Raw genomic sequence first — 13,203 nt, 5'->3', positions numbered from 1 at the left:
AGCAGTTCTCTGCCTCAGCCTCCCGAGTAGTTGGAACAGGTACCTGCTACCACACCTGGCTAATTTTTTGGCGCTCAGCCAAGACTCTTAATCTGTTCCCATTTCTAAGCAGTGCCCCAATGTCGTTGCAGGCCATGGTGGCTCACACCTGTAATCCCAGCACTTTGGGAAGCTGAGGCAGGTGAATTATGAGGTCAGTTTGAGACCAACCTGGCCAATATGGTGAAACCCCGTCTCTACTAAAAATATAGTTAGCCGCACATGGTGGCGCAGGCCTGAGGAGAATCATTTGAACCAGGGAGGAAAAGGCTGCAGTGAGCCGAGATTGCACAGCTGCACTCTAGCCTGGGCGACAGTGTGAGACTGTCTCAAAAAAAGAAAAAGGTACCTACCTCATGTAGGAACTGAATAAACACGTGTACAGCACTTTGGAAAGTACATAAGCTGTATGTTGGCTGTTACCAAAGGCCCTGGGAATTCTGTACTGCTGCTCATGGGTGTAGTCTGGGTTCTAGAGGGGTGGGGAGGTTGCAGTAGCTGAAGAAGACAAGTGGCTGGAATGGTATCACATGATACACAGAAGTATCCTCAGTTCTGAATCTACCCTGGCCTCAAGGGCCCAGAATAACTTTTCCCAGCTGACAACCTCTCTAAGGACAATGACATATGAATGAGGATCAAAACGGGCTTTGGCCAGGCACTGTGGCTCTCACCTCTAATCCCACCATTTTGGGAGGCTGAGGCGGAGGACCACTTGAGGCGAGGAGTTCAGAACCAGTCTGGGCAACACAGTGACACTAAAAAAGACTATCTCTAATCAAGGCTAGAACCCAGGGCAGGCTAAGAATTGCCCAGTACTATACAACTACTGAAAGCCCTACCCAAGGCCACCAGCCCTTTCTGTCTTCCTCTTTCCTCTGTCAGTTCAAAAGAAACAGAAACCTCCAACTCTCTTTTACATAGCAGGTACCAGGCATTTATCGGAAGACGCCAAGTTTCTGGTTGCCATGCAGCCCTTTGAATAGTGTGTCCAAGTAAAAATAGGTGTCCCAAGTGACAGTCACACTGAGACTAACTGGCAACCCAGCCTGTGGCGTAAGTCGCCATGCTCCGCCCAACACTACAGCAGGGCTTATTCTTCTCCCTCATGTGTAGTGAAACAAAATGTTAACACCTTGGGTTCATTCAGTTCCATTCCCTGTGTCTATCTGTGTCAATATAATCCCGATTTGGAGGCAGCTCTCATTTTCCCCTAAACAGGAAAAGCAGAGTAAATTCCTCTTAAAATCAAAAGCTAGTAATATACCTCCTAAAATAAAGACTCATCAAGGTCTCAGTTCAGGTTTAATACAAACTACAAAATATTAATGGGTTGCTCTACTGATACATCATACAAACCAGTGGCCTGCCCACAACGCCAGCTCAGGCCATTCCTACCAAAGGAAGAAAGGCTGGTCTCTCCACCCCATGTAGGAAAGGCCTGCCTTGTAAGAGACCACAATTCGGCTGAATGTGAAGTCTTGTGTTTTACTCATGGGGAAAAAAAAAATACAGAAGAGGTTTTGTTCTCATGGCTGCCCACTGCAGCCTGGCACTAAAACAGCCCAGCGCTCACTTCTGCTTGGAGAAATATTCTTTGCTCTTTTGGACATCAGGCTTGATGGTATCACTGCCAGGTTTCCAGCCAGCAGGGCACACTACAAAAGAAAGGTACCACTAATTAATAACCTCAATGGTATGCACCACCATTCTCCGATGGACAAAACCAGTTCTGTACCCTAAAGAGCCTACCCCAGGAAACCTACCCCTGCAATCGGTCTAAGATCATTCAGCCTTTTAGTGTAACCTAACCATTTTACAAACATTATATAATCATCACCACAGCCTTAAGATACTATTATGCCTAATTTATTCATGTAGCACTTAAAATTTAAATTTTCCACAAAAAAGGCAAGTTTAAATGATTTGCCAACACTCTCCAATCCTTAAAGGGAAAAAAAAAAGCTAAATAAATGATACACATAGAACTATGTAAACCCTTAACACCAAACTGTTTCCCTCTGACAACCCTTCAGAACTCTGAAGGCAGCAACCTCAGTCTGCCTTTTCAGCATTCTTCTAACTACCAAACTGGATAGCCTGAACCTTATGAAGGATCAAGAACTTAACAGAAGCCCCTGCTTGTTTCATTAAGTAACGGCCATCTAACCCTCGGTAAGCAAAAGGCAAAGTTTGAGATTTTTCATTAATGTATACAGAAAGCACAGCCTTCAACCTTTTCCTGACAATGCCTAAGAATGTGTCTCAGGCTAGCCTGAAGAAAGTAAGGCAAGGAGATGGAGTCTCGCTGTGTTGCCCAGGCTGGAGTGCAGTGGCGTGATCCCCACCTCTGTCTCACTGCAACCTTGGTCTCCCAGGTTCCAGCGATTCTCCCGCATCAGCCTCCCAAGTAGCTGGGATTACAGGCGCCCGTAACCACACCTGGCTTAGTAGAGATGGGGTTTCACGATGTTGGCCAGGCTGATCTCAAACTCCTGACCTCAGGTGATCTGCCTGCCTCGGCCTCCCAAAGTGCTAGGATTACAGGCGTGAGCCACCACACCTGGCCTGATTTTTCCACTGCCATGTGCTGTCATATTCTACGAGACATGTAATCATCAAAGTCCAGCAGGAGCAGCAAGAGTCTCAATTGCTCAAGTGAGACATAGGGAGGCCCCTCTTTGGTCCAAGGATATCATAACCTCAGATATCAAGACTCTACAAACAGCTCTCTAGGCACAAGGTATAGATAGAACAAGTGCTAAATAGAAGGACCAGCTGCCATTATTTTCCTAAAATCTCCATCTGATTGTTAGTTATTGGCTTTAGTGATATCAAAGTGTTATAATACAGGTCCTAAAGATAAACAAGTTGGAAAGAACAGCATAAAAGCAAATAAATACCAGCCTGGCCAACATAATGAAACTCTGTCTCTACTAAAAATATAAAAAATTAGCTCAGCGTGGTGGTGAGCGCCTGTAATCCCAGGTACTCCGGAGGCTGAGGCAGGAGAATTGCTTGAGGCAGAGGTTGCAGTGACCTGAGATCACGCCACTGCACTCAAGCCTGGATGACAGTGCGAGACTCCATCTCAAAAAACAATTAAAAAAGTGTTTGGTAGCCGGGCGCAGTGGCTCACGCCTGTAATCCCAGCACTTTGGGAGGCCGAGGCGGGTGGATCACCTGAGGTCGGGAGTTCGAGACCAGCCTGACCAACATGGAGAAACCCCGTCTCTACTAAAAATACAAAAAAAATTAGCTGGGCCTGGTGGCACATGCCTGTAATCCCAGCTACTAGGGAGGCTGAGGCAGGAGAATTGCTTGAACCTGGGAGGCGGAGGTTGCGGTGAGCCGAGATCGTGCCATTGCACTCCAGCCTGGGCAACAAGAGTGAAACTCCGCCTCAAAAAAAAAAAAAAAAAAAGTGTTTGGCAGCCGGGCACAGTGGTTCACGCCTATAAACCCAGTGCTTTGGGAGGCCAAGGCGGAGGACTACTTGAGCTTGAGCTCAGGAGTTCTGAGACCAGCCGGGCCAATATGGCAAAATCACATCTCTACAAAACATACAAAAATTAGTGGGGTGTGGTGGTGGGCCCCTGTAGTCCTAGCTACTCAGGAAGCTGATGCTAGAGAATCGCTTGAACCCAGGAGGTGGAGGCTGCAGTAAGCCGAGATCACACCACTGCACTCCAGTCTGGGCAACAAAACAAGATTCTGTCTCAGAACAAAAAAAAAAAAATATATATATATATATATATATATAGTGTTTAGCATTCATACGCTCTTAAATGGTGCCTATTTAAGAAGCTATACATGTTCCAGTGGGATCGGAAGCAGAAGAGACCAACAGAGTCTGAAGAAGCAAGCTTCTGAGTCATGAAAGCTTGTGTTCGGGAGACTAACCTATATGTAGGTTCCCAGGAAAGTCCACTTAAAGGGCCTACTTTGCCACTGCCCGCTCCTTCTTAATGCTGAACCTCATTTCCCACAAGGGGGCAGTCTCAGCAGGTGTCAGCTGAGCCATGTGTTATCTGTCCAGGCTAACTGCCCACACATCCTTCTGAAAAGGGTACCTCCTGGTTATCAGTGCTCACTGATCCCTATATAATCAGACTTTTACAGGGATTAAAAAGTAATCCCTGGGCCGGGCACGGTGGCTCAAGCCTATAATCCCAGCACTTTGGGAGGCCGAGATGGGCGGATCACTAGGTCAGGAGATCGAGACCATCCTGGCTAACACGGTGAAACCCCGTCTCTACTAAAAATACAAAAACTAGCTGGGCGAGGTGGCGGGCGCCTGTAGTCTCAGCTACTCGGGAGGCTGAGGCAGGAGAATGGCGTAAACCCGGGAGGCGGAGCTTGCAGTGAGCTGAGATCCGGCCACTGCACTCCAGTCAGGGCAACAGAGCAAGACTCCGCCTCAAAAAAAAAAAAAGTAATCCCTGTAAAAAGATTACTTGGCGCTAGCCAAACTAGCACCTTTGGGTCTTCCCAAACGTACACCACTAATCCAGACTCTAGTAACTTCATTTTCTTTAAATCACAAGATCAGAGCTAAAATGGGCCTTAGAAAGCTAGTCTGGGCTGGGTGCGATGGCTCATGAGAGGTGGAGGTTGCAGTGAGCCAAGACTGCGCCACTGGGCAACAGAGCAAGACTCTGTCTTGCAATAAATAAATAAATACATACATACATACATACATACATACATACATACAAATATGAACTATATGGATTAACCTCTTCTCTCAACAAAGTTATTTTTAAAATGGCATGCTTCATCTCTAGATGTGATTCCCAACCATTTTGTTTTGCCCTAATATATCTGTGAGATCATCCTACATTAAGTTAGATCTTTAGGAGTGACTGATTCTAAATGAGCAGAGAAGAGAGGAGTATGTACACTTCGAATAAAAAAGTCTTTATATTCTCCTTCCCAAGCTTTTCCATTACCCTCACCCTCACACACTGTAATCCAGGGGCTTCAATATCTTGAAAACAAATACCTTTTCTTATTTGGTAGCTTCTGTTCCTACTATCTTTCCCATTCTACCACCACTCTGTTGTCCTTTTATCAGACAGATGGCTTACCTTCCCCATGTTTGTCAGTGAACTGGAAGGCCTGAACTAGTCTCAAAGTCTCATCCACAGAGCGGCCGACAGGGAGGTCATTTACAGTGATCTGCCGAAGAATACCCTTATCATCAATGATAAAGAGGCCCCTGGGAAAAGAGATGTAAGGAAAAGCAATACAGGTTTAGAGATGTGCTTTGTTAGAATACAGAAGCTTGAAGTCTTAAGGAAATGGACTGGTCTCCACATTCGTACTGGCCCGGCCTTAGTGAGAAGGCCCCTGCATAAAGGAATGAAATGATGAAGGAGTCTCTACAGATCAGGGCTCTAGATTTCTCCAAATAAAAGGCTTTCAGCCATCTGGATACTTGTCCTGATGACATACCTGAATGAGATGCCTTCATCAGCCTTTAAGACCCCATAATCCTGAGCAATGGTGCGCTTCGGGTCTGATACCAAAGGAATGTTCATGGGTCCCAGTCCTCCTTGTTTCTTAGGTGTGTTGATCCTACAGCAAAAGGCAAACACAGTTACATGCAAACTCTTGACTTAACTGTACCTATTCCTCTTTCCCCCTTTCCCATATTCCTAATCTAACTTTCCAAAAAAACTGTTATTTTCCTTTTCCAGCAATAAAGTGAATGCTGAGAACAGTTAAGGTAGGTTACTAGGGCACACTCAACTGCAACTGAAGCTGCTGCTTCTCTGCTGCCAGGTCATGAGAGCAGTAAGAGAAAGTCAGACTTTGCACTTCTTCCATGAGAAGCCAATACCTGAAAGTCTATTGCCAAAGCTTCCCAGTTGCTGTTTTAAAAGTTCACATGCGGCCGGGCGCGGTGGCTCACGCCTGTAATCCCAGCACTTTGGGAGGCCGAGGTGGGCAGATCATGAGGTCAGGAGACCATCTTGGCTAACACGGTGAAACCCCATGTCTACTAAAATTACAAAAAATTAGCCGGGCGTGGTGGCAGGCACCTGTAGTCCCAGCTACTTGGGAGGCTGAGACAGGAGAATGGCGTGAACCCAGGAAGCGGAGCTTGCAGTGAGCCGAGATCGCACCACTGCACTCCAGCCTAGGCAACAGAGCAAGACTCTGTCTCAAAAAAAAAAAAAAAAAGTTCACATGCCAGCCAGGCGCAGTGGCTCACGCCTGTAATCCCAGCACTTTGGGAGGCCAAGGTGGGCAGATCACGAGGTCAGGAGATCGAGACCATCCTGGCTAACACGGTGAAACTCTATCTCTACTAAAAATACAAAAAGCAGCCGGGCTGGTGGTGGGCACCCGTAGTCCCAGCTACTCTGGAGGCTGAGGCAGGAGAATGGCGTGAACCCGGGAGGCGGAGCTTGCAGTGAGCCAAGATCACACCACTGCCCTCTAGCCTGGGCGACAGAGCGAGACTCCATCTCAAAAAATAAAAAAAAAAAGTTCACATGCCAAATGAACCAAGAGATTTACCATGCTAGATGACAGAAGTGAGAATCCACAGAAGCACCAATCACTTGGCAGTTGAGTTTCTTAAATTCTTCTGCCCTATCACTGAAAGCGATGATCTCCGTAGGGCACACAAAGGTGAAGTCAAGAGGATAAAAGAAGAACACAACATATTTTCCTGGGGGAAAAACAGGAGTCATGGTTAGCATTTGACACAGACTTCCTTGCTTTATATTTTCCTATACAAAAAGAAGCAAGTTGATGGCTGACACAATAACCACTAAATGCCAAGATGCTCGATGTAGATGTCTCCTAGTAGCTACTTTTAGAATCTGGTGCATTAGGAAGACCTGAATGAAAGAAACTTCCAATCCCATGCTTTATTCTCCTGCCTCCATATTCTTAGCTGCCAACCACAGAATAAACACTGTTCAGTCTAATTTTGATCTTTTCTGAGTGGCTAAAATTAGCATAAACACCAAGTTCTCCAGAGATAGCAAAAGCAAGGATGCACTTATAAGCATGGCCTAATACCAATGCTCAACAAATAGTGCCCAGAGAAGCTGAACTGCAGCACTCCTCTGCTGTAGAGATAAGACACCAATAAGAAGTCAGAGCCTTTGCACTTCTCCCATGATGAACCACAGTAATGGAACAAGCATGGTTTAAGTGATCACATGTGTTCCTAACGTGCCTGACAGGACAGGAAAAATTTTAAGCCAGGCACAGTGGTGCATGCTTGTAGTCCCAGCTACTTGGGAGGCTGAGGTGGGAGGATCCCTTGACCCCCACCACAGGCGTGAGCCACTGCGCCTGGCTGGCATGTGAACTTTTTTGTTGTTGTTTTTTGAGACAGAGTCTTCTCTGTTGCCCAGGCTGGAGTTTGAGGCCAGCCTGGGCAACAGAGCAAGACTTTCTCAAAACAACAAAATATATATATATATACATATACACAGAGAGAGAAAGAAAAGACAAAAGTACTAGTGAGTAACAGAACTTCTAGCTGCAATTTTAATGAAGTCACTGGGATTAGCCACTGAAATAACAGATCTTCAAACTGGTCAGGCAGCCTAGCCTTTTCACCACACCCACCAGGCTTAAATACTAGAACAATTCCAAATATTCACTCATTTCCAGGTAGCAGCAATGTTTGCAAAGTCAAATAGGCTGGGTGTAGTGGCTCAGCCTGGCATGGTGGCTCACGTCTGAAATCCCAGCAGTTTGGTAGGCCGAGGCAGGTGGATCACCTGAGGTCAGGAGTTCAAGACCAGCCTGTCCAACATGGTGAAACGTGTCTCTACTAAAAATACAAAAATTAGCTGGGCGTGATAGCGGGAGCCTGAAATCCCAGCTACTCGGGAGGCTGAGCCAGGAGAATCACTTGAACTGGGGAGATGGAGGTCACAGTGACCCAAGACCATGCCACTGCACTGCAGCCTGTCCAACAAGAGCAAAATTCCATCTCAAAAAAAAAAGTCAAACAAGCAGCCCTTTTTGACATTACCACTTTGCAGTATCACTGGAAACTAACTCATCTAAACAACCCCTGCAGGGCTTTGCCTAACAAGCACCATGGGGCTTCAGCAGGTCAAACCCTGGAGGGCAGAGAGCAGCTCCTCCTAGACCTCCTGCTTATACTCCTGGGCCAAGGTCACCTCCCTACGGTGCAACTTACCTTGTTTGCTAGGAGAAGCCCCATCAACAAACTGTGATTATGTCAGGAAACCTAGTCAAATGTTCTACCAAAAACTAACTTCAGGAACTGATGCTACACCACTGAGAAAAGGACACTTGACACCTGAGTTTCAGGTTTGCATTCTAAGGAATCTATATCCTCAACTGTCCCAGGAGATCCAGCTGCTCTGGGACTATAAGGTAAAGGAAGGAGGAGCCTCAACAGAACTTGCCAAGTGTCTGCATGAAACTATGACAACAGAAAGGAGAGTTATTCCATCTGTAATATCAACTCTCCTCTGGGGTCAAAACAGGCAAGGGAAAGTACCTAGCCCTCAGCTTAATATTAACAGCTGTAGCCGGGCGCGGTGGCTCAAGCCTGTAATCCCAGCACTTTGGGAGGCCGAGATGGGCGGATCATGAGGTCAGGAGATCGAGACCATCCTGGCTAACACGGTGAAACCCCGTCTCTACTAAAAATACAAAAAACTAGCCGGGCGAGGTGGTGGGCGCCTGTAGTCCCAGCTACTCCGGAGGCTGAGGCAGGAGAATGGCGTGAACCCAGGAGGCGGAGCTTGCAGTGAGCTGAGATCCGGCCACTGCACTCCAGCCCAGGAGACACAGCAAGACTCCGTCTCAAAAAAAAAAAAAAAAAAATATTAACAGCTGTAATATATACGTGACCCAAACAAACTGAACAAGCAGTGTCACAGCTCCAAAGAGTTGAGTGAGTTCTGAGACTTTAAATGTAGAATGTCTCTTATAACAAGAGATAATGCAAATTTCTCCAACAATAAAATAGAGGAAGGCCAGATGCAGTAGCTCACACCTGTTATCCCAGCACTTTGAAAGCCCGGGGCAGGTAGAGGGCTTGAGCCCAGGAGTTGGAGACCAGCCTGGGCAACATGGTGCCCATCTCTACAAAAAACACAAAAATTAGCTGGGCATGGTGGCATGCCCCTACAGTCCCAGCTACTCAGGAGGCTGAGGTGGGAGGATCGCCTGAGTCCAGAGAGGTAGAGGCTGCAGTGAGCCATGACTGCGCCACTGCACTCCAGCCTGGGTGACAGAATGAGACCCTGTCTCAAAAATAAAAATAAATAAAGAAAATAGAGGTGGAATACTAAAAAGATAATTGAGCTAGTATGTCCAGACATAATGAAGCATGTGGTTTCTCCAGAAGTGGTTTGGTCCTAGGATATATACCCTGTAATCACTTGATAATCACCACTTCAACATGAAGGTAACAACCTAAATACTTCTTTCTAGGAGACAAAATGTTTTACAGTCAAACATAACACTGACACAAATCTAACAAGCCATCCCTAGAATATAAAATAACTCCATCTCAATGAGCCCAGTGTAAATTATCTTACCTTTGTAGTCAGACAGGCTGATATCTTTAAACTGACCATCTGGCATAACGGCTGTGGCTTTGAAGTTGGGGGCAGGGTGCCCAATTTTAGCATTTCCTGAAGACATCTTCCTATCAGCTAGAAATAACAGAAATGAATTAGAAACAAGTCTTAATTTTCTAGATAACCAGCAGCCTTCATCTACTTAAGAGACTTAGCTGTAGAACAATCAAAGCATTGTCCAGTGTCCCTGAATACATTAAATGTCATTTTAGTAAGAAGCTCAGGCTAGCAGTCAAGGGTCACAATCAGAGATTTCCAGCTTTTGAAACAAAACAAGTCTCTGAATCTCCGTCTTTGTTTTCATTTAAAAATGACAAGGCAATTTCTTTATATACTAAGATAACCTCTCACTCTTTCTAAACCATAATTAGTGCAGTGGCATCTTATTCATTATACAGAAGCAGAGAGGGAGGCAGGTGAAGACTCTCAAACCAGAATCCAAATGCACAATGCCACAAACACTTTTGTTCGGCTCATAAAGTCATGTTGACCTTTCCCATTACTGTGCCTCCACCTGCCTTAATAACGTCAGAAGCATATTTGACTTTTCTCCAGGTAGCTTTGTCTAAGACAGCACACGACCTGTAACTAACACAACTTGTTTTATTAATTTTTTTGGATGGAGTTTCGCTCTTGGGGCCCAGGCTGGAGTGCAATGGCGCTATCTCGGCTCACCGCAGCCTCCACCTCTCGGGTTCAAGTGATTCTCCTGCCTCAGACTCCGGAGTCTCTGGGATTACAGGTGCTCGCCACTACATCCGGCTAATTTTTTTGTAGTTTTATTAGAGACAGGGTTTCTCCATGTTGGTCAGGCTGGTCTCCAACTCCTCACCTCCCAACTCAGCCTCCCAAAATGCTGGGATTACAGGCATGAGCCACCGCACCCTTCCAGCCAGTCCAACTTTTAAGAGGCAAGACCACTGGGCGCGGTGGCTCACACCTGTAATCCCAGCACTTTGGAAGGCGGAGGCAGGTGGATCACAAGGTCAGGAGTTCGAGACCAGTCTGGCCAACATGGTGAAACCCTCTCTCTACTAAAAATACAAAAATTAGCCGGGAGTGGTGGGGCATGCCTGTAATCGCAACTACTCAGGAGGCTGCGGAAGCAGGTGAATCGCTTGAACCTGGGAGGCAGAGGATGCAGTAAGCCGAGATCACACCACTGCACTCCAGCCTGGGCGACAGAGTGAGACTTTTCACTCTGGGCGATACAGTGAAGGAAAAAAAAAGCGGGTGGGGGGGCGGGAAGACCAAGATATTGGTGTCTGCTTAATTTCAAATCTTTAGGTATTGTGTAAGCCCTAGAAGTCCCTTTACAAATGGGTTCCTGACTTCTGGGCTAATATCCCAGGGCGAAAAGAAGTAGAACAAAAATCAATTTACTGCTGAAAAGGAAGGCTGCACTGGATTCACCCAGATCAACACCAAGATAAGCATAGAGATCTTGGCCTGTAATGCCAGCACTTTGGGAGCCGAGAGCGGTAGATCACCTCAAGTCAGGAGTTCGAGAACAGCCCGGCCAACATAGTGAAACCCCGTCTCTAACAAAAATACAAAAAGTTAGCCGGGTGTGGTGGCATGCGCCTGTAGTCCCAGCTACTCCGGAGGCTAAGGCAGGAGAATCACTTGAAACCGGGAGGCGGAGGCTGCAGTGAGCCGAGATCCCGCCACTGCACTCCAGCCTGGGAGACAGAGCAAGACTCCCTCTCAAAAAAAAATTAAAAAGTTCGCGACAGGCCTGGCCAACATGGTGAAACCCCGTCTCTACTAAGTAAAGTACAAAAAAAAAAAAAAAAAAAATTAGCCAGGCGTGGTGACGGGCGTCTACAGTCCCAGCTACTCCGGAGGCTAAGGCAGGAGAATGGCCTGAACCCGGGAGGCGGAGCTTGCAGTGAGCCGAGATCGCACCACTGTACTCCAGCCTGGGCGACAAAGCGAGACTCCATCTCAAAAAAAAAAAAAACAAAAAACCAGCAAAAATTTGCCGGGGCTTGGTGGCACACGCCTGTAATTCCAGCTAGTCGCGAGACTGAGGGAGGAGAATTGCTTGAGTTCGGGAGACAAAGGTTGTTGCAGTAAGCGGGGACCGCACCACTGCACTCCAGCCTGGCCGACACAGCGAGACTCTGTCTCAAAAAATATAGTTTTAACCCACTAAGCCGCAGTCTACAAGTTTTTCCAAGTCCTAAAGTTCCTTAAAAACTGTTTAAAAAGTCCTTAACACCTTTAACGACAAAAAACATTAAAACCAAAAGCTAACGCCTGCTGCAACTTGGTGTCCCCAAATGGCCTTCTCGTCCCATCCTACTTTCTCAGGTGGCCCCCAAGTACAAAACCCAACCAATTCGGGGTAAAGTCTGCTTCAGGCCGGCGCCGGGCCCCTTCAGGGGATCTGCTCAGTGCGGAGGGCCACACCCCTAAACCCCACTTCAGGTACCCCCGTCCCTCCCCAGCACTGGGTAAAGTACCAGCAGAAAGAGTGCTTCAGCGGGGACATTTGGGCTCATCACTAACTCCATTCCACGTACAGGAAAATAAAGACGGGGAAAGGGTACCCGAAGCTCCGCAGCTAGTCAAGGTTCAGGACTCGGAACAGCATTTACCCTATCACAAGATGGACAAATACAGGCTGTCTTCTACAGCCACGAGTCCAGATACAGGTCCATTCCAGAAGCTTCCCGAACCCACCCCGCCCGGCAGGAGGCTAGTCTTGGAGACCCCACCACCAGCCCGCCCAGACGCCGCGCCACGTGCTCAAGTTGCCGGGGTACGACTCGACTCGAATCCACGCTAGCCTTGGGGGTCAACCACGTCCCCGCACCTACGTGGGGGGCCCACGAGAGGGGTGCGCCTAGCGCTCAGGCAGTCTCGGGCTCCGGGTCTCCCCCGGCTGCCTCACTCATCACAGTACCCCCACCCGAGGGCGGGCGAGCCCCAGACAGGAGGAGGAAAAGGCAACACGCAGGAAGGGCGCGCCGCGCCTCACTCTGCAGAGGCCGCGCTGCCCACACTCACCAGTCCTAAAACAAGTCACAGAAACAAACCACCAACGCCAGACAAGAACAAAACGCGCAAAATCCGCCCGGGGCGCTGCCTTTATAGCCAGTAGGGCTCTCGCGAGAGTCGGAGCGGACCGGGGGTTCTGGAGGAGGAGAAAGAGGAGGGGGATGTGACCCGAGCCCCGCCCGGCGCGCCCCACCGGAATGACTCGGCGCTTTTCCTCGTGGGGGCGGGCGCGGAAATACTAATACCCCTCCCTGCTGCGGATGGCTGAGGCTGGAGTGAGGCGCTCTTGTGGCCGCTCCCAAACCCAAACGCTTAGGTTAATCCAAGGTCTCTGCGGAAAACCAGGATTCTCTTTACTTCCAGGACGACTACGCACTGTGCCCTCAATGCCCAAACCGGAGTAAGCGTCCTAGCTGCTGCCCACGGAGGACCACGTCTAACCACACCAAGCCATGAGAACTGTCTATCCGAATATTTCTTTTTTTTTTTTTTTTTTTTTTTTGAGGCGGAGTCTCGCTCTGTCGCCCGGACTGGAGTGCAGTGGCCGGATCTCAGCTCACTG

At 47.8% G+C, this 13,203-nt stretch overlaps 1 protein-coding gene across 1 annotated transcript; it reads right to left on the bottom strand.

Annotated features, from left to right (window-relative positions):
* Window positions 1–1,327: 1,327 nt before the first annotated feature.
* Window positions 1,328–12,802, bottom strand: PRDX1 (peroxiredoxin 1). Its single transcript, XM_023221466.2, has 6 exons — window positions 12,651–12,802; window positions 9,594–9,710; window positions 6,568–6,721; window positions 5,497–5,619; window positions 5,130–5,260; window positions 1,328–1,697 (listed from the first exon to the last, which is right to left on the bottom strand). The coding sequence occupies exons 2-6, from the start codon at window positions 9,697–9,699 to the stop codon at window positions 1,612–1,614; spliced, it is 600 nt and encodes a 199-aa protein (XP_023077234.1). The 5' UTR covers window positions 9,700–9,710; window positions 12,651–12,802; the 3' UTR covers window positions 1,328–1,611.
* Window positions 12,803–13,203: the final 401 nt, after the last annotated feature.

The sequence above is a fragment of the Piliocolobus tephrosceles genome, chromosome 1 (genome assembly GCF_002776525.5).
Source record: "Piliocolobus tephrosceles isolate RC106 chromosome 1, ASM277652v3, whole genome shotgun sequence".
Taxonomy (NCBI): Eukaryota; Metazoa; Chordata; class Mammalia; order Primates; family Cercopithecidae; genus Piliocolobus; species Piliocolobus tephrosceles.
This window is presented reverse-complemented; position numbering and strand designations above follow the sequence as displayed.